Raw genomic sequence first — 22,876 nt, 5'->3', positions numbered from 1 at the left:
GTAGTTATTGACGGCAGAGAATTTTTCTCATCGGGTCTCACCTTTAGTTTTCCAGGTTGCGGCGGCTAGGTTATCGACTGGAGCTTCTGAATGACAATGGAGACCTTGATCAGCGTGTTGGTGAGCGTCCTCTCAAGTGGCTAGCTTGCGGCAATGGTGACCTACGTCATGCTGCACCCACATCTTCTTGTTCATCTTCGTCGTCCCAGAGTTGGCGTCGGCTAAGATCAGTCTGCTGTCTTCTTGTGCAGGCATCATAAAATATCCGCTGCCTTTCTTGACAATAGCACACCACATGTCCCGGTCATCTGCGGTGGAAACATACTGGTTGGGTATCCTGGGTCCTCCAGACATGGTGCCCAAACAGGTTCCTCATGCAGCATTGTAGGAATGTAACTTCACCCGGGTCTCGACTTTTTCACTATTTTAAAGGGAAATGAAGGACGAGAGATTGGGGTCAATGTCTGTTCCACTTCCTCCCTTATGACCTCTTGAAACGTCTCGGTTTTTTGCTCGCCATGCAATCCAAGTGCCTTCTGGACTTCCTCTCTCACTATCTGCTGAAGAACACTTGTGAAATCAGTTTCTTCCTCCATCACAGACATCGATACAACGTTTGGAAGCTGTTCAAACTTCTTGCATGTAATTCTTTTTTGATGCATTGTCTCAATATACTGGCACCATTTTATGAAGTTGTCTGCTGTTGAAACCTCCTTCAGGAGTAGGGCTTTATACATGTCCTCAGAAACACTCTTCATGAGATGTGCAACCTTATCTTCCTCCTTCATTCTAGGATCCACTATTCTACACAGCTCCAAGATGTCTTGACTGTAGGATGCTGTGGTTTCTCCTGGACACTGTGCCCTGCACTTAAACTCATCTTCAGTCAAGCATGTCTGTCATTGTGTGTCACCGAAATACCTTCGCAGTTCAACCCGGAATACTTCCCAGCTTGTGAACTTCTCCTTGTTCTTCTCATACCATTGCTTGGCAGTGCCCTCCAAGTAGAAAAATATGTGAGCCAAACACACGGTGTCATCCCATTTGTCAAATTTGGCTGTACGCCCGTTTACCTTCAGCCACTTATTTGGATCTAGGCCATTGGCCCCGGAGAACCCAGAAGGATGACTCATGTGGTGGCACACAGTTGCTGTCATCGTAACGTTGTCTTCTTCTTCCATCTCCGATAGATTGCGATCTGATGAATATGGCTCCAACTCGGTTTTCTCGCCACGTAAACGGCGGCTCTGTCATGGTCTGATGGGAGCCACTGTGTCGTCAATAATGTGCGCTATCACAAGTTCCAATACCCGGCACCTCCACCAGAATAATGTCATGTAGAAGAAGGTGTAATTAGGTGAACGATGAACACTAACTTCACTTAACGAAGGTTTATTCAGCACTTGCACATACAAGAGCACGGGGCAAACTGCCTCCAGCCAGAACACATACGATATATATACAGTTACAGAACATTCCAGTACAAAGATTCCTGACATTTGTGGATACTTCTAGAATGTGCTTGAACCGAATATAGAAATTAAAATTTTACAGTTCAGGTGAGTTTTGAACTCGCGACCCTCCATGCAACAGTGTAGTATCATAACCACTTCACCACAGTGACTGTGCTACTCAGCTTCTTCTGCGACACTATGCAAAGCACAAAAGAAAATATATAAATTAACTGGTCACAAATGTATATAAAGAATTACAAATGTTAAAGGTACATATGTACAGTATATACAATTACGTTTTTTTTTTTTCCAGAGGTAAATTCAGAAGATGACCGTTTTCTCTTGGCTTGACGTTTATACACGTACTTGGGAACATCCCTTATAACAGTCCAGCAGTAATCTGCTAAAGTAGTGGGGCTCCACTTTCTGGCATACTGCTTCTCAAATGTGGCAATATCTTGATGAAATCGCTCCCCATGTTCATCACTTAGTGCACCACAGTCTTTGGGGAAGAAATCAAGATGACTATGTAAGAAATGCATTTTCAGTGACATGTTGCAACAAAGTTTTTCATAAGATTACAACATGTTATTTACAATCTCCTTGTATTTTATTACTCGTTTGTTCCCTAATAACTGTAAACAGACTGTCTTAAAACATTCCCATGCATGCTTCTCATCACCTTGTGTGATTCCATCAAAAATATTGTCTCCAAAAAGCTCTCGAATCTGTGGGCCTACAAAGATGCCCTCCTTTAGTTTGGCATCACTTAAGTAAGGGAATTTTTGCCTTAAGTACTTAAACATGTCACAATCTTTGTTCATTCCCTTAAAAAAAGTTTTACATGAGACCCAACTTGATGTGCAAGGGTGGGAGCAGAATCTTTTTAGGGTCTACCAGAAGTTCACTCTTAATGTTCTTTATACCTGGCTGAAGAGATTTTCTGGTGGGCCATTCATGTTTACTGTAATGAGATGCATGAGCTCGGCTATCCCATTCACAGAGAAAGCAGCAATATTTAGTATACCCTAACTGAATATCTAATAGCAGTGCAACCACTTTCAAGGCACCACAAATCTGACATTGAGAGTCATTATGCTTGGTGGCTTCTAGTGAAGTTTTGATGTTTTGGTATGACTCTCTCATATGCTCACTATGCCCGACTGGAATAGAAGGAAGCTCATTACCAATATGTAAAAGCACTGCTTTTAAGCTCAACTGTGACAAATTAATAGAGTGTCTCCACTCATCAGGGCTGTAATTAATTCTGAGAGCCTTGCAGCTTGCATGTTAAAAAAAAGGAATGAATTGTTGCTCTCTTCTGCGGTAGAATGAAACATTTACATTGCTTTCCAGAAAATTACGCTACTGCAATCTTGATCCTAAAATCTCAGCCTTAGCTTTAGAGAGCTCCAAATCTCTAATGAGATCACTTAACTCATTTTGAGTCAATTTTTATGCATCGTCAGTTTATGATATATTTGGAAGAAACTCTGGATCTTGTGATATACATGATTCAGGACATTCAGAATCCCCATCAGAAGTAAGCTCGTACTCTGTCGGTGGTTCAGGTATTGGAAATCCTTCCCCATGTACAACTGGATGTATGGCAGATGGAATGTTAGGATGGATCACAGTCCGCTTCTTCTTCTGAGATGTTCCCTTCTTGATAGGAGGAACCATACAAAATTAGCAGTCACTGACATGGTTAGGTGGCTCATGCCAGATCAAGGGCACTGCAAAGGGCATTGAACATCCTTTCCCATGCACCCAATTCATGAGGTTGCTGGCACAAGTGTTGCAGATCTCATGTGGAGCCCAGGGTCTATCCTGATCATCTATTTTGCACCCAAAATAACAACTTTAAGCTTTTTTAATAAATAGAGTTCTTTGCTGTTTTTGTGAAGCAAATGTCACTTCTCCACACACATAGCAAAATATGTCAGCACTGTTAACACAAACTCATGGCATTTTCAAATTTGCAAAAATTATTATGTGCATTAATAAAATCACTGAAGTTGAAGAGAAGGGAGACAAAAAGATTACTAAAATTGGTATCAAAACGTTTATATCCAAAGTATTGCACACAAGTAAGACCAGGGACAATATTATAATCCATTGTTACTAGTTATTATTCTTTGACAAACAATTATAATAGCCGGCCATTGCTGCCAAGCAGTTCTAGGAGCTTCAGTCTGGAACCGCGCTACTGCTATGGTCGCAGGTTCAAATCCTGCCTCGGGCATGGATGTGTGTGATGTCCTTAGGTTAGTCAGGTTTAAGTAGTTCTACGTTCTAGGGGACTGATGACCTCAGATGTTAAGTCCCATAGTGCTCAGAGCCATTTGAACCATTTTTTTGAACAATTATAATATTTGATTTTAAACTTAAAATAAAATCCTTATATAATGATCTCACTGTAAAAAAACAGTGTAAAATGAAAACTAAAGCTGCTTTTGAATAGTCTTTGTGATATTCGCAATCAGCACAATAGAATTGATAGGAATTGGCTATTTTCATTTGATTTACATTTTCATTATTGCACAGTGTAATCAGTAGGGTGGCATATCTATTAGATTGCTCATAAGGTGAATGTCCTTTGCCTCATATGCATATAAATTTTGCTAATATTTGTATGATGTTGGCAGTGAGGCCAATATTCTGGGTGTGTTCCTGTTACAGTTTAGTTTTAATGCTGAGTGTGTCGCATCAGTATACCATGAGTAGATATTATCCTGGTTAAGTTTTTACTTTTGATGGGAACTTTTCAACAAAAGGATAAAAAATGCCTCAGTTCGATTCATGGAAAAAGTTGTGGGGGATATCCACATGGGTGAGGGAAGGTGGGGGGGGGGGGGGGAGGCAGAGGTAGCAGGTTTTGATCATTGCTCACTTTGAGGCACCACTCTACTTTATACACAAGCTTCATCTAAATCTTGCTTCTTTCCATATGGAGCAAAAGCCATCATATGGAAAACTATTTCAGAATCAGGAATTAATAGAAACAGTGTATAAGCATGACAGCATCAGAAATGCATAAGCTGTTTATTCCTATAATGTAAAAATTCCATCTATATTGTATGAATACTACAAATAAGTCATTGGTGGAATATAAGTAATTCAAGCATTAAAGATATTCAAGAGAATGGAGTTTGCTCTATCCAGTCACTCTGATTAGGTTTCCCAGAGTAATTTCAGGCAAAAAGTGAAACATACAACTGTATGGCTATGACAGCATAATTGTGCAGGTGTAAGTTTTTGTGTGTTTGTAAGTGTTTGTTTATGTATACTCAGTGGCTCTGAAGAAGGATTCGTCTGAAAGCTAGCAATGTTGCTAGTGCCAGACTAAACAGTGTGGGCCAAGTGGATGAATACATGAAATATAAAAATGCCTCAAGTCTACAATGGCAGGCCACTCTGTGGGCTTAAATTTAATTGAACATAGACTGGACACTCTGAACTAAAGAATTGCAGAGTTAACACTGTCACCATGGACCTCTGCTGACCATCCAAAGCTGCTTATTCAACAGCAGAAGACATTGCCATAAGTCTCTTCAGTGGCATACTACCAGTATAGGTAACCATTGTACATCCAGTATTACCATACATGAACATCATATTGATGTTATGTCTGCCCACCAGTGGAGAGAGACCATCCACTGCTCATGGCTTGTTTTATGGTATACCATGTATCTGTATCATCATGTCATACATCACAATATTACTGGGGCACCTTTTATTACACAAATTGTCACTATGACTTATTATGTTTTGTGGATCTGAAAGATACCTTAACTTAAGAGCACAAGTGTGTCTCAGAACCACTGGTATGAATTAATTTTTTAATGGACCACTTTGATAGTATGGAACAGACCATGTATGAAGCATGTATGCTTCCAGTCCACTTTGAAGGAGTTAAAGAGCTACAGTCCATACTGCAAAAGAGGAGCACTGACAGTTAAAGTGGACTTAGTGTGGCTGCTTCACACATCAACCATTACCAGTCATGTAACAGAATTTTGTATGTGTCACTATAGCAGTGCCTCCATGTTGCTGCAGCTCAACAGTCGCACAGTTTTGGTATCACAGTAGAAAGCTGGCAATAGTGCTGCAAGCTGTCAGTCCTCTTTAGGTGTATGGAGTTTATGTATGAGGAACATTGATCATGTGGAAGCTTAAATCTGGATGGCTGGATAGGGATTTGAAATGCCGTCCTCCCAAATAAAAGTCCAGAGTAATGTTAGTTATAATACCTGTTGTATTCGATTTCCGAGAGAAGTGTAAAGTTAACAATGTATTAATCTGTCAATAAAATTTTTCTGGATTTGTGACCGCATTGTCTATACATAAAACTTCTGACGTTTCGGTCACTATTGCAAGTGACCTCCTTCAGGGTGTTTTTGTATTAACCTGTTGCGGGAGGTAGCAACAAGAAAACATAAAGTTCAAGGGAGCTCTAGGTACCCTGCTGTTGAGGATGATGATGATGATGATGATGATGATGATGATGATGATGAGTAAAGTACAATGGAAGCATGTGTTGAAACAAAAGTGGAGCAAGAAGAAAGGTGGTATATAGTGTTGAAGGGGAATCTCTTCTAGAGCCAAGCATTAAACTGAAATAAAAGTTTTATTAAAGAGAGGCACTGTGAAGTGTACTAGATTGTGCAAATAAACCAACTATAACAGGTTGGAACAATTCCTGCAAGTACCACCAGATGAGAGCAGACATTTACTGAAATGAGAGAGTTTCTGGCTGGTTGTGATTTTATGGAGGATGGTTAATTTCTGTTACTTGATAATGTGCAAATATTGCAGTACATTATTTTTAAAGATCACGTGTTTTTCAAATTAATTTGCGATAAATATACCATAGGACACAATTTATTACATTTACATGAAAGTATGTGAATGTTCTGTAGCGTATTGTGAATTTTCATTTGAAGGGACATCCACGTCTAATAAGTGCTCTCAGCAAACTGTATTCAAAGTTAATTGGAAGAAGTATTGATGCTCAGAGTGAAATTCTTGTTACGTGTGGAGCGTATGAAGCATTGTTTGCTTCTATACTTGGCCACACAAACCCTGGTGATGAAGTTATAATTATTGAACCATATTTTGACTGCTATGTGCCAATGGTGCGTGCAGGAGGTGGTGTACCACGCTTCATTCCTCTTAGGCCGGTGAGTATGCTATAAATGTTGTAACTGCCCTTAATTAGTACTAGTGTAGTATACTTCTATTTTTGTGCATGTTAGATTAATTTTCTGAGTAATAGAATAACTGGAACCTTTAACATCAACAGTTGCTCCAACTACCCACCCTTCTGCTTGTGTCTGGTTTGTTGGTTCCAATTTTTTTCTGTGAGTGTGGTGTATTCCAAATAACTTGCAGTGTTAATAATCATATGTGTACTGATGAGGTTTTGCACTTCAGTCACCCCTGCTAACTAGCTGTCTGTTGTTATCTGAATGCTGGTATGTTTACTCTAATGTTTTTCTATTCTACAACTGAGAAAAAAAGAAATCCCATTCAGAAATTTATTAAATTTACAGAGAGACAGGGGGGCTGCTGATTGCTTACTTTCAGGACAGAAAACTCTCAATACAGATGATAGAAACACTTATAAAAGAATAAACAAGTCTGTAGTAAATACAGTAATGCAAAGTTTAGGGTGAAATAAAAATACCTGAAGGAATAAAGGCAACCACATACCATATAGTACGGGCATTGAATGGTTGACAGGCATATAAGAAAGACTGAAAATGTTGATGAGCTTCGCAGTTGAGCTGCAGCACCAGGACAATGTAGTCATTCCCATAATGTACCCATTTGTTTTGTATTAGAAATTGGCCTCGTACTTTCAGGAACCAGGTGTTTTTTCTCCAGGAGAGAAAATGGGCACATGTTGGGGAAGTGGGAGAAGCAGTCAGAAGCAGGTTGCTCGGAACCCTGGTTAAGGAAGGCCCATAAGATATGAGGATAAAGGGAGCAAAGATAGTAAATCAGTTAGTGCTGTTCCAACTTCAGCTCAAAGATGAGAAAAGAGCATGTAGAGGATAAAATGGCAGAAGGAAGCAATTATGCAGATAAAGTATACTAAATAAACAAACAAATAGAATAAAAGGGGAGGGACCCAAAGGGGATGTGTTGAGGGAGAAGGGAGGGGGTGGGTGAATGAATGAATCAGCCTCACATATATTTTAATGGTAAACTGGTGGCTGGGTTGGCTCTTGAGATGAGGGAAGGGCTGCTCCGAACTGACCACCTAATTCATTTGGAGTTGGTTATAACAATGGGTTTTGCCCATCATCATCCCTGTCTTCTTTGACTTAAGAAAGGCCTTTGTCATGTAATGGTGTTACCACACCCTTCCCACAGTGTATGAGTGGGATTTCAGAGGCTGTTTTATGGCTGTTTTATCTGAAATTTTCTCTCTGGTTATTTCACTTTTGAACCAATGAATCCTACAACTGCTGTCTTACTGTCCTTATATGTCAATGACCTTTTTATTATAACAGTTCTTCAACTTACATGTTGTTAAATACCTACTAAAGGGCACCAATTTCCACTACCAGAACTTGTTATTAATTTCTGCTGATGAAGAACTGTTCATCCACATCCAAAACTTTACCTTCAAACTAAACTGCTCACTATGGTAGGTGTCTAATTTTGTGGGACTTTTATTTGATATATGGTTGATGTGGCTCCATCTGTTACCAACTTAAAATAAAGTGTGTGTTGAAATATGTAACTCCCCCTGGTTTAGTAACATCTCCTGCACAAGGCTCTACCCTGTGTCATCTTTACAAAGACTTTGTTCTACCTTGACTGCAGTATGGGAGCGTGGTTTATCGATTGGTGACTGCATCATTAGTACAGCAACTATATATGGTTTACCATGTCAGGATCTGACTTGCAACTCATGCCTTTCAGTCAAGCCCTGTGGAAAGTCTTCTGGTAAAAGCTGGGAGACCTTCCATACAGATCTAGTGCCACCACTTAAGACTGAATTATGCAGTATATGTCCACAGTGAACCAAAATGCTTGAAGTGTGTATTTCACTTGTTCACTTGAAGGTCTGTCTAGATCTGTTCTTTGGGCCAATGTAAATAGTAGATCACTCTGCATTGTGCCATTTTTTTCCTCTCAGTTCTGGGCGAATCTAGTGGTACAAAAGTCATCTTCTAGCGGCAGTTTTATAGATTGGTGGAGCAATGAAGGGTACCGATTAAATGGGAAAAACGTGCAGGTCATTGCCATTTCCAAGAAGGCTTGTTGAACACATGCACTTAATTACAGGTGTATAGTGATGATGTCAGTCTGTTGTGCAGTAATGGAACGTTTTATGCTCATGCCTTATAACATTTTTGGGAACAAAAATCTCGTCTATAAAAATCAATTCTATAAACACAACACACACTCTGTCCATGAAATTAAGAATTATTTAGATATAGGTACCCAAATTGATGTCGTTACCTCACACACCTTGCGTGAAACAGGGAAGGGGAAATGATAGTGCTACCAGAAGTGCCCAGTGTCACATACCATATAGTGACTTCTGGACTATAGATGGAGATACTTATGGCTCAAAGATCAATGTTCACATCAGCTATACCTTTACACATTAATGCAGTCATGAACAACTCTCCCTATTGTATGGGTGTAGTGTATTCACAGCAGAATTAGTGGCTGTCATCCAAGCCCTCTGTTATACTTGCACTTGAGCTCACAAGAGTTTCCTAATGTGCACTATCTAAGCATTATACAGACCACAAACAAATGCTATACTCGCAACTTTTTGGCTTCAGCTGCATGTGATCTTTCTGATCTCCATGGTACATGGTATTGGGAGCTCTACTGTATTTCTCTGGACCGCAAGTCATGTCAGGAATTTGGTGAACAACATCGTTAATTGGTTAAGAAAGATGAAAACTTTAGATGGGGATACCAGGATCAGACTTGCAGTCAGTATTGCATCTTTAGCTTTTGGAGGCTTGGAACAGGGAGTGGTATGCTGTGGTCACTATGAACTAGTTGCAAACAATAAAAGAGGCCACAATTACAATGTACCCCTTCCAAAGAGAATCTAATGTGATTTACTGGATCTGTATCGGTCTTTCCTTTGTGACTCAAGGGCACATCCACAGGGAAGGGGACCTAACCTGTTTCCATTGTGATGCCCCTCCGTTGATGGTCCGTATACTGTTAGAGTGCTCCTTTTTCCTTGTTAGAAGTTGTTGTTATTACCTAAATTTTCAACTGGCAGTCTAGTCCTGAACAGCACTCATCCTGACTTGGGGTCTTTTCAAACTTAATATGCTTTTGTATTTATCCTTTCATTCAAAATTTCTCATTTCACTTTTTTTTACCATTCTGTGTTCTGTGACTTGTGTATTCAGCCTGTCTTCTACATTTTTACAGCGGGCGGGCGGGCTCCCTGTCAGGTATGGAATCTGGGAATCTGTCATTGCAATGCAAGACAAGCCTCAGGGGACATGCATCTATTTTGGGCATGTGCACTTGCCACACCTCGATGTATATTAGTCTTTTTAAGGCTGTTCTACCTTCACTCTCTCTCTGTGTTTTCACCACAGATAAATGTTGCTAGAGATTGAACTGGCTGCCTTGCTGCCCCAGAACAGTAGATTCAGCCTCACACATGGCCTTTTCAACTTCTTTATGCTTTTATACTCACCCTTGTACCATCTGTTTCCTACAGTGATTGGCAACCAGCCAGTCAGACTATTTGAGAGAATTAACCCTTAAAGTAGTGTGCACTTTTTATGTTGTGTATGATTTCAAAAATAGCATGAGGTAATGCACATTGCCATTGTAGAGTTATTTAATGTTTCAAAGGAAAGAAGAAGTCATTGAAACTGTTTTGTATTTTTGGAAGTTGCTTTAACAGAACATGTTTACCAAAAATTGTATGTCTTTTTTCATTGATTGTGTGATATGGTAACTCCATCTTACACTGATCATCAAGAATCATGTGAAACTGTTGTACAGAATTTGCTTGATAAAATTCCAAGACAATCAATATGGGGATTACTGAAGTACTTAGAGGTTTAGAACAAGATCTTATTTAATCTGCAACACTCATAGAAAAGGTTGCAATACGGGTAACTCTGTTTCATCTATGTTAGAAGTAATGTTAAATCTAAGGAGGTAAAACTTATCAAGGTGAAGTGCGCAGAAAAAGATTTTGAATGTTGTATTTGTGAACTTACAGACTGTCAAACTATCATTGCTTGCATCTATAGGTCCCCATCAGGTATCTTTACCCAATTCTTATATTATATAGATGATGTTTTAAATGAATTGAGAGGCAGGTCAAAATGCACAATAGTTCTTGGTGTCTTTAACATTAATTTCAACAAAAGTAATAAGAACAAGATACAATTATTAAATCTGTTTAACACATGCCACATGCAACCTACAGTGCAGGAAATTACCAGATATGAGGATGGATCTGAAACAACACTTGATCAGATATTTACCAACAAGGCTGTGAGTACAATGTTGAAGTAGCAGATACAGGCTTTTCTGACCATATGGCTTTAAAAATTATGATAAGGAATGAGAACAATAAGAAATACACAGTCACTGAAAAATATGTGCAAAGAAGACTTTATACAAACAACATAAGGGTATTTAATAGTACGCTAAAAAGGGTGCAGTGGGCCATAGAAAAAACTGATAATGCAGGCAAAAAGTATGACAGTTTTCTCACTGATTATAAATGTTGCTACGATGTAGCATTCCCATTAAAAAGAATTAAAGTCAGTAAGAAGACAAACACATGGGTAACACAAGGGATTGAAAAATCAGCAACCACCCTTAGAAACCTAAGCAAACATGCTAAAATAAATACAACAATAAAACCATACTATAGGAAATATAGAAGGGTCTATAGGAAAGTTTTACAGGCAGCAAAAAGGCTAAGCAATGATTCATACATTAATAAGGGAAGCAATAAATCAAAATCGATTTGGAAACTTATAAACAATAGCATAGGAAAATGTAAAACAAAGACTCATAATTTCAAAATTAAAAGTGAGCCAATATATTCAATGAACATTATGTGAACATAGCAGCGAACCTAATTAAAAGTCTGTGCAATTCAAACAACAAAAGTAGAAAAGTACCAACTTGTGAAAAGACAATGTTTCTGTACACAGCAACAGAATGTGAAGTTACAAATGCTATTAATAAACTAAAAAATAAAATGTCTTGTGGTGTTGATGGAATTCCAGACAAGGTATAGATACTTGCCTAACTAACATTATTAATACTTCTTTCAGGACAGGGGTGTTCCCATCCAAACTAAAACTCCATAATAAAGCCAATTTACAAAAAGAATAGTACAGCTGACATAAATAATTATAGGCCAGTGTCATTATTGTCAGATTTCTCTAAAGTAATTGAAAGAGTAATGTATGAAATATTAGCTGACTTCCTGAATAAAAATAAAATACTGACTAATGATCAAAATGGATTTATAAAGAACAGATCCACAGAAACGGCAGTCTTCCAATTTGTGAAAATGGTTCTAAATGCCTTGGACAAGAACGAATTAAGCTGTGGGATATTCTTAGATTTATCTAAAGCATTTGATTTAATCAGCCATGACTTATTAGTTACGAAACTAGAATTTTGTGGAGTCAGGGGACTTGATTTCAAATGGTTCAAGTCATATTTCTCTAATAGACAACAGAAAGTACAAATATGTCATGAAGGCAAAGAGTATCTTTCAGATTTCAAAAAAACTAGCTATGGAGTTCCCCAGTGTTCCGTGTTAGGCCGTCTGTTGTTCTTGGTGTACATAAACAATTTGCCAAACCATCTGACAGTTGCAGAAGCAATGATGTTCGCTGATGACACTAAGATTTTTATAAAAGGATACACTGAGGATTATCTACAGCAGAGTGTCTCTAGGACAATAAATGAGACAGGAAAATGGTTTAGTGATAGTGCTGTGATCATAAATAAGGATAAAACGGTATTGATGAATTTCAGTAATATTAAAAGTAAAGCTAGAAGAAGAGTAAAAGCTGAGTTAGGGAACTTGTGTTATTGCACAAGCTCCATACACAAAATTCCTCGGTATATTGGTGGATGAGCACTTGAGATGGGAAAAGCATCTAAAAGTTTTGAGTAAAAAATTAATTAAATGCTGCTATGTGCTAAGAATGCTTTGGAAATGTTGCAACACTGAATCATTGCTGTGTGCCTATTATGCTTGCATGAACAGTTTGCTTAGATATGGTGTGATCTTCTGGGGAAATAAAGGTATGGCAAACAAGCTTTCAAACTTCAAAAAAGGGCTATTTGAATAATGAAAGGGGTTCCCTGAAGAGAGAGTCATGCAAGGAAATCTTTAAAGAATTTAAAATAATGACTCTTCCTAGCTTATACATCTATGAATGTGTATGCGTTCTGAAAACTCACCAGTAATTTTAAACATTAAATAATCAGGTTCATAACTATGAAACAAGGAACAGGGGTGATTTTCACACACACACCCACAAAGGAGCACTCTACCAAAAAAGTGTAAACTACCTGCCCAAAATACTTTTTAGTGCATTCCCTTCTACAATAAAGAAAATTAAAGAATTTCATAAATTAAAGGTAGACCTTAAACAATTTTTACCAACACATAGTTTTTATAACATTCAAGAACATCTGAATATGGAAAAGTAATATGATTTATATATACTGATATAAAATGTTTGTATTTATTATCCAAGTTTTTTAAACAAATTAAAGATAAGAAACTATATTGTAATTGACTACATCCATACAATGTATATTGTTAATGGATGAATAAAGAGATTGATTTATTGCTACTGTGTTAACACATGCTGGCGTGTTGTCTGTATTGTTGGTGATTATACAGCAAACCTACTTTAGTTTTCTTTCCCATAATCACTATCACTTACTGCTGCCCACTGAAACTGCAACACCTTGAAGACAGCATGCAACAAACATCATATTAGCATTACATGTTTGGATATGCAAATGATTAGCATTTCAGCATAACTACATGAAGTAGGCAGGAGTAATGCCATCTACGTTCTGCTCACAATGGTCAATTACACAGGGAGTTTCTCAATTGCAAATCATGTTAGAGTGTTGGTTGTTTGTGAGAAGATTGTGTTATATCGTGTGTAATACGGAGAAATGTCTAGCAGCGTGTGTCAGAATTCTGTGGTGACAGGATTGTGGCCTATTGAGACTACTGGTTATTGTTCCTCAATATTGCTGCTTGCATATATCAAGATCCCATGACTGAGGCTCTAATACAGAATTGATGGATTCACGAGTTCCATACTCAGATATGCTGTGCAGCGTTTTAATAGCTTCACATGACTAGCGCCCTAGAGGACAGACATAATGTTTACTCGGCCATGCAGGATTGTACAGCCACATTACATACCTTGAGATAGGGAATGATCTTGTTTGCAGCAAGACAACTGTCCACACGGACAATGCGGCTGCATCTGGAGCACTGTGGTCGGTGAGTGTGGAGAACATTGTTGTGGCTTCTGTCGAAACAGCAACAGAGAGGGACCAGTCCACAGTAATACATCTAATGACATCTCTGGACACAGAAGTGCCACCATGTTATCTTGTCTTAGTCCTGTCTCTGTGTAGTGCATCAGGAGTGATGTGTCCTTGTGTGGAGGTTCCAAGGAGAACGAACACCCAGCACCTGGTGTGACAGTACAGTGTGCCATTCTATACATAACACGATCGTCTCTTGCTCACATAGCTGGTACTTTGGACAGCAACCATTATATTTCTGGTATGCAAAGGCCATGGTTTTGCGCTGTCTTCAAGGCCTCCATGACACTGTATTGTCTTTAAACAAGAAAATGCAAGATGGCATGATGCTCATGCTATTGTGACCTACCTCAATACAAAGGGTGTTTGACTGTTACTGAGACCAGTGCCTTCTCCAGATCTGGCACCCACTGAAAACATCTGGCTGTGGATTTCTAAGAGACTGGCATGCCACTACTCTCCAGCCATTGCAATTGATGAACTCTGGCATAGTGCTGAAGCAGCATGGAGTAACACACAAATTTGTCTTCAAAGCTCAGTTTGTTTTGATGCCCAGGAAAGTTAGAACCCTTGTTGCTGCCAGAGATGACAGCTCTGTGCACAGAATTTTGCTCCCTGCCTACCCCCAAATTGTGTGCAAATTTGATCATGTATTCTTCCTACTATACTGTATATGCAAATTGAGTAAAATTTCTCTATTTGCTATGCTTCCCGATGTTGCAGTTTTAATGGCCAACAGTGTACTTATGCAGGGACAGCTCCAGGAATTTTGCCTCCCTATGCGGAATTTTCAAGGTCCCCCTCCCCCCCCCCCCTTCCTCCCCCTGGTCTGTCCCCTCCTTACATTTTCAGATATAGTCTACTAGTCACTGAAACAGAAGTGAAACATAAACCATGTAATACATTTTGAGCTATAACTCAAAAATAAATTATGCAATCAGAATTAAGATGTGTCACTCACAGATTATATAACTATAATCTATTCACTTTTTCTCATTCCCAGAGCATAGGGTAGTGCGGGGTGTGAGACCTGTAGCAACTGGCACAGCTGAGTACTACATTGTCAACAGTACCATTGTCTCTTCTGCTGTAAAAAGTTGAAGGTTATACGACAGTGAATTACTTACATATAAGTGCATTATTTGTTGTAAAGAAGTGTATAAATTGCCATTGCCTGTCTAGAATGTCTATAGTACATAAAGGAAAAATGGCTGTGTCAAATATCAAGAAGGTGTGCTTTCTGACATGCCGTGACAATGATTTATGGCTCAAAACAAGCAGTTTTGAAAGCAGTTTCATTTACTGTAATGAAAACTAACAGTTCTGCTAAATAACATTGTTGGAGTGCAAACTGTGTTAGCTGCAACAGGCAGAAAATGTGCTTTGTTGGTGCTGCGCATTTTAGTGATTTTGACTGAGATAAACTCATCCTGTAGTTTTCCTCAGCATGCCATTGTAGAAGTTGGCACGGTAACAGTTAAGTGAAAAATCCATGTAATTCAAACATTTATTTGTATACAGCATGTTAAAAAATAGTGTTGCATACTTTGAGATGTGGTAGTACTCACTGAAACAGAAAAAATAAGTCAAGTACACATGGGTCTGGAAACGCATATTTTCTGAGATAAACATGTTTATAGGAAGGGTTGGGCCATGCTCGGTTTCAGATATTAGCACAGTCATCGCATTGATGCTCTGACAAATGTGTCTGCAGGGTATTACGATGTCTTACTCACAGTACTTTGCCTACCATTAGCTGGTCTTCAATAGGTTGTGTGGTTCAAGCCATGTTGTAGGTTATGTTAGTTTTCGTCATGTTTGTGTGCCTTATTGTACAGTACTGTCAACCTTGGGTATGTATTATGGTGTTTTACCTTCTTCCAAATGCAGATACACTTACGTGTTTACTGTTATTGCACTTTTGTATGTACAAATGGGGTAGTATGTTCGCATTTTCTCTCTTACACCACTAGTTAGCAGTGGAAGCCTACTATTCGACAAGTGAAAATGCGGATATGATATTCTGCTATGGTTTACCAAATTTACATTGCTGTCAAGCCGTGCCCTCTATGCTGAAAAATATCTGCAGCACAGAGTGCCCTCTGATAAGCTGTTCAGCAGAGTTTTCCACCATCCAAGACACACAGGTAGCCTTGCACATCGGAAGGCTGACAGTGGAAGGCCCTGCACTGCACACACGCTTGACATGCAGGAGCGTGTGCTACGTTTGGAGAAATAAATCCCTGGGACTAGTGTGCAAACATCAGCAGCAGCAGCAGCAGCAGCAGAAGGCATGTCTCTCTCTCTTATCTGGGGGGGGGGGGGGGGGGGGTTACTTCATGAACAATTGCTGTACTATGTCATCTACAGTGCGTTCAGGCCCTAAGGCCACAGTACCATCATGGCAGATGGCAGTTCTGTCAATGGCTGTGGCAGAAGTGTGCCGCAGATCCACTGTTCACACCCAAGATTTTATTTACTGATGGTGCAGGATTCCCAAGGGTTTTGGTATTATGGATTTCCATAACCAGCATACACAATGTGATCAAAAATACCTGGGCAACCCCAAAAACACACGTTTGTCATATTAGGTGCATTGTGCTGCCAGGTATTCCATATCAGCAACCTCAGTAGTCATTAGACACTGTAAGAGAGCAGAATGGGTACTCCGCGGAACTCACAGACTTCGAATGTGGTCAGGTGATTTGGTGTCATTTGTGTCGTGCATCTGTATGCAATGTTTCCACACTCCTAAACATCCCTAGGTCCACTGTTTCAAATGCGATAGTAAAGTGGAAACGTGAAGGGACACATACAGCACAAAAATGTACACGCCGACCTCATCTGTTGACTGACAGAGACCGCCAACAGTTGAAGAGGGTCATATTGTGTAATAGGCAGACATCTATTCAGACCATCACACAGGAATTCCAAACTGCATCAGGATCCACTGCAAGTACTATGACAGTTGGGCAGGAGGTGAGAAAACTTGGATTTCCTGGTCGAGCGGCTGTTCATAAGCCACACATCATGCTAGTAAATGCTGAAGAACACCTTGATTGGTGTAAGGAGCGTAAATATTGGATGATTGAACAGTGGGAAAACATTGTGTGGAGTGTCAAATCATGGTACACAACGTGGCAAACCAATGATGAGGTGTGGGTATGGCGAATGCCCGGTGAATGCCATCTGCCAGCATGTGTAGTGCCAACAATAAAATTCGAAGGTGGTGGTGCTATTGTGTGGTCATGGGTTTAATGGAGGGGGCCTGCACCCCTTGTTGTTTTGCATGGTGCTATCACAGCACTGGCTACATTGATGTTTTAAGCACTTTCTTGCTTCCCACTGTTGAAGAGCAATTCGGGGATGGCAATTGCATCTTTCAACATGATAGAGCACCTGTTCATAATGCACAGCCTGTGGCGGAGTGGTTACACGACAATAACATCCCTGTGATGGACTGGCCTGCACAGAGTCCTGACCTGAATCCTATAGAACAGCTTTGAGATGTTTTGGAGCGCCGAATTTGTACCAGGCCTCACTGCCCAACAACGATACCTCTCCTCAGTGCATCACTCCGTGAAGAATGGGCTGCCATTCCCCAAGAAACCTTCCAGTACCTGATTGAACGTATGCCTGTGAGAGTGGAAGCTGTCATAAATGCTAAGGGTGGGCCAACACCATATTGAATTCCAGCATTACCGATGGAGGGCGCCACGAACTTGCAAGTCATTTTCAGCCAGGTGTCCGGATACCTTTGATCACATAGTGTATATGGTCAGATGTAAATCCCCTAGCAATTCAGGAAAGAGGGCATCAAAACAGATTCTCAGTCAACACATGGGCAGGCATACATGGCAATAGATTAATAGGGCCATATGTGCTACCACAAAGGTTAACTGGCACACACTATGTGGACTTTCTCATTAATATATTGCCTACATTGCTGGAAGCTGTGCCACTGCTGCAACAAGTACAAATGTGGTTCATGCTTGATAGCGCACCAGCACATTTTCGTGGTTGGGAGGCTCATATCTTAGCCTACTTGTGCGCAAGCCTCAATCCCCTAGACGTTTGGTTACAGGGACATGTGAAGGAATTGGTATACGCCATGCCAATCAATAAGGTATGGGCACTACAGGATCATGTCTTCAATGCGTGCCACTAGGTACGTCATCAATAGGGTATACTTCAAAGGGTGGGTCGTTCCTTACGCCGGAGGGCAGAGGGGTGCATTGTCATGAATAGATGTCACATTGAACACCTCCTGTAAACATGAGTTTATCACAGGAAGTATGTATTTCTGGACCCACATTTATTGCACTTATTTTTCTTTTTTCGATTAATACTAACACCTCTCAAAAAGCCGACTTCAGAATTTTCCTGTGTGTGAGATTGTATGTAAAAGATTTGTGTGTGGATTTGAAATTCTAGATTCACATATTTTACTGTTCACATCGCTTCTGCATAATCTTTCATTGCCTCTATTAGTACCTGTTTGTATTGTGATATATTGTGAAATTTTGAACATTTGTGAGTGCCCTGTTAAACTCATAGTGTTAAACTTTTTTGTGCACTTTTAAAATTTATGAGAGCAGAAGGCCTGTCCTCATTCAAAACAATCATTCTCTAATTTCATTGTATGATTATGTGAAAAATGTGTAATTTTTGAGAATTTTTGGATACTTATGGAACTATATTTTCGTAGGTTACCTGTATGGCTGTTTTGGATACGTAACTTATTTCATAGCAAATCAGCATTTTTCGTTCACAGTTACTGCCAAAAAATAGATGACACCTGAATTTCGTTGTACATCAACCCAAATAAACGTGCATTTTTGAGAATTTTCGGAAGCTACCATTGTCCTGTGCATAATGTAACCTGTAGTAAATTAACATTGATTTAGTTGTTGTAGCAGATATTCTAACTAATGTATTCTGTTACATCTAGTTTTCCTTTAAAGAAGAGTAGACCTTTATATTATCTACATTTATTGCAAAGTAACTGTGTTTTCGAGTTTGCTAGAAACTGTAATTAACCTCAAGAAATTTAAGGAAACTAGTAATTTGTCCCACAGCTTTTTATGTTCCCTTAATAGAAATCTCGTTTTGTGTATTTGCTTCAGTTCTTATACGAGGGGGGACCCAAAAATAACCGGAATTTCTTTCTAGAAAGCATATACTTCATTGTTTTCAAATACAACTTTACTCTCCTTCGAAGTACTCTCCATTAGCATTAATACACTTGTCCAAACGTTCATTCCAGTATTCGAAGCACCTTTTAAATTCATCCTCTTTGATACCTGCTAGCACTTTCATGACATTGCGTTTTACGTGTTCCACATCCACAAACTGCTTCCCTCTCAAGTCTCTTTTCATTCTCGGGAATAGGAAGAAGTCCGAGGGTGCTAAACCCGGGGCATAGGATGTGTGGGACAAGGTAGTCATCTTCATTGAGTCCAAAAACTGGCAAACACTGAGAGCTGTGTGCGCGGGAGCGTTGTCGTGATGCAGGAACCACATGCCAGAATCCCACAAAGCCGAACGATTTTCGCGACAAACTTCTGCGAAGCTGTTTCATAACCTCCAAATAGAATTGTTGGTTTACTGTCTGGTTTTCAGGGACAAATTCAGAGTGTACGATCCCTTTGATGTCAAAAAAACAGATCAATGTCATTTTCACGTTTGATTTCACTTGTCGAGCTTTTTTTGGTCGAGATGAGCCAGGTGACTTCCATTGTGATCACTGTTGTTTACTTTCTGGATTGTACCCATAGCACCATGACTCATCAACTGTAATGATTTTGTTGAAAAAATGTGGATCATCTTTGAACGCGTCCTTTATTTCGAGACAGGCTTGAGCGCGACAATCCCTTTGATCTCTGGTAAGAAGCTAATTTTGCTGCCACTCAACGCATCGCCAAATCGATGGTCAAGATGCGCTGAATTGAGCTCCAGGGCAACCCCGACAGATTCTCAAGTTGGTCGATTGTCCTGCGTCGATCTTCACTGATGAGATCACGGATTTTGTCGATGTTGTCTTTGCTTCGAGCAGTTGAAGGTCGACTGGAACGGGGCTGGTCTTCAACCACCATTTCTCCCTTTTTAAACTGAGAAAAACGTTCGTACACTTGCGTTTTACTAAGAGCATGGTCTTTGTAGGCTGTCTGAATCATTGCAACAGTTTCTGCTGCGTTCTTGCCGAGCAAGTATCAATACTTCAGTGCCGCAAGTTGTTCGTAAGAACTAGCCATTTCCTCGTGTCACGTCTGCACTGTATGCACACTCAAAGAACTGTTGAAGAAACCACACTTCTCATTGTTGGGTGATGCCGCGTGGCAGAATGACTCAGCAGAGCTCCTACTACAACCCTCTGGCGGCGCAACCTGCTGCTACAAGTACACGATGTGCAGCATTACGATTCTGGTTACTTTTGGGTCCCCCCTTGTAAGGCAACTTTTTAGTTCAACAGATTAAAAGATAATTGGGTGCTTAATTTAAAATTATTTGTTCTGTGTCCTGTAATACATCGCACCAGCTAAAATGCAGCCCCATTGTGAATGCTGTTGTTGAACATGGAATGAGTTAGTTGACATTTGTAAGCATTTGGAAAACATCCTGATTACTGTCAAATGATTGGCAGCTGCTGCGAGTTGTCGTGTTGAAAGAGCTCCCCAGAGTCACATACCTGTGGTAGTGTCACCAAAGGTACCTCTACCTCAAGTACTATCCACTCATGTGGATCCTGTCTCCTCTGTAGGAAGTACAGGATCTGTCATTACTCTTTCACCTGAATGCGAGTGGTGTTTCAATCATAGAGCTAGACGTCGTGTACGGGGTGGACAGGGACCAGGAAGGACTCGGGATGTTGTACCAATCCCCCTGACCAACAAGTTTGAGGTGTCATCTTTCACTGAAATTGAAACTGAGCCAGTGGGACTAATTTTACCTGTTTTGGCGAAACATGTTTTGCCCAGTGTCAAGAGGAAGAAAACACAAATGGGTAGGGATCTTTTAACTGTTGGCAGTTCAAACGTATGACGAATGGTGGTACCCATTAGGGAAATGGCAGCAAGGGGAAGGAAAGGACACCAGGTGCACTAAGGGCGTATGCCTTAGGGCCTTATTCAACATGTTAAGAGACTATTCTAGCTACCATTGAGGGAACAGGGCACAACAAACAGCAGATTGTGGCACATGTTGGAACAAATGATGTCTGTTGCCTGGGCTCTGAGGTCATACTTGGGTCATTCAAGCAACTGGAAGACAAGGTTGAAAAGACCAGCCTTGCATGTAGAGTTTCAACAAAGCTTACAATTTGCAGCATTGTCCCCAGATGTGATAGTGGCCCTTATAAGACTTCGAAGTTTCCATGACAAGCTAGGCTGCGACTTCCTGAATGTGCTCCGTAGGGTTGAGAAGGTCCCCCTGAATGGGTCAGGTGTGCACTACACATCAGAGGCTGCTACTCAGGTAGCTGAGAGTGTATGGGGTGCACACAAGGGTATTTTGGATTAGGCAACTCTCCATCCAATCCAGATAACTATAGCTATAGGAAATCCAGAACTATCAGTGTGAGATTGAGAGGAATGCAACTCCCTCCCTGACCAGGTGACCCAGTAAAAGAGTTCGTAATGGGAGACATCCTCCTTGATATACAATCACTGTATAAAAACTTCTGAAGGAACAAAGACTGTTGCATAAATGTTTGAATTACATGGCTTTTTTCACTTAGCTGTTTCTGTGCCAACTTCTACACTGGACTCCTGAAGTACTCTACAGGATGAGTTTATCTCAGACAAAATCCCTAAAATGTGCAGCACCAACAAAGCACATCTTCTGCCTGTTGCAGCTAACATGGTTTGCATTCCAACAATGTTATTTAGCAGAACAACAAAGCATAGGGCTATAGGTAGTTGCTGAATGAAATGTGTTCGACTGTGAAGAGAACAATTTGTAAAGTCAGCAATGACTGCCATAACAGAAATTGTCAAATGATCTTTCACAAAACCCAAAGAAATTCTGGTCATGTGTAAAAGCTGTTAGTAGCACGGTAGTTAAGTGTCCAGTCCCTAGCTAATGAGGTAGGTATTGTAATTGAGGGTAGCAAAACAAAAGCTGAAATGCTTAACTCTGTTTTTAAACACTCCTTCACAACGTAAAATCCAGGAGAATTGGCCCAATTTAATCCATGTATCACTAAGAAGCTGAGTGGAATGAGTATTAGTCTCAGTGGTGTTGAGAAACAGCTGAAATCGTTAAAATTGAACAAAGCTCCAGAGGACAATGGAATCTCTCTCAGATTCTATATTGAATTTGCAGCTGAGTTAGCCCCCCTCTTGTAACTTTAATCAGTCATAGATCCCTCTAACAAAAAACCATGCCAAATTCTTGGAAAAAGTACACACCCATCTACAAGAAGGGTACCAGAAATGATCCCCAAAACTACAGTCCAATATCCTTGATATTGATTTGTTGTAGAATTGTATAACACATTAACATATTCTGAGGTCAAACATAAGGAGGTATCTTGAACAGAATGACCTTCTCCATGCCAACCACCATAGATTCTGAAAACATTGATCACGTGAAACCCAGCTTGCACGTTTTCAAATGACATGTATGAAGCTTTGGATCAAGCCTGTTAGGTACAAGCAGTATTTCTTAATTTCTGAAAAGCATTTTACTCAGTACTACACCTACCCCTATTGTCAAAAGTATAATCATATGGGGTATCAAGTGAAATTTTTGATAGGACTTTTGGCAGGAAGGGCACTGCATGTTATCTTGGGTGTGCCTCAGGGAAGTGTGACAGTACCCTTGCTGTTTGTGATGTATATTGATGACCTTGC

At 40.0% G+C, this 22,876-nt stretch overlaps 1 protein-coding gene across 4 annotated transcripts in view; it reads left to right on the top strand.

Moving 5' to 3' along the window:
- Positions 1-22,876, top strand: part of LOC124555226 (kynurenine aminotransferase) — a 52,503-nt gene that overhangs the window by 8,412 nt on the left and 21,215 nt on the right. For all 4 annotated transcript variants that reach the window (XM_047129084.1, XM_047129082.1, XM_047129081.1 and 1 more), the window contains exon 4: positions 6,401-6,637. In XM_047129084.1, the coding sequence (XP_046985040.1) occupies positions 6,401-6,637 (237 nt within the window). The remainder of the gene's footprint in view (positions 1-6,400; positions 6,638-22,876) is intronic.

The sequence above is a fragment of the Schistocerca americana genome, chromosome X (genome assembly GCF_021461395.2).
Source record: "Schistocerca americana isolate TAMUIC-IGC-003095 chromosome X, iqSchAmer2.1, whole genome shotgun sequence".
Lineage (NCBI taxonomy): Eukaryota > Metazoa > Arthropoda > Insecta > Orthoptera > Acrididae > Schistocerca > Schistocerca americana.
Note: the sequence above shows the minus strand (reverse complement) of the source record. Positions and strands in the feature narration are given on the sequence as shown.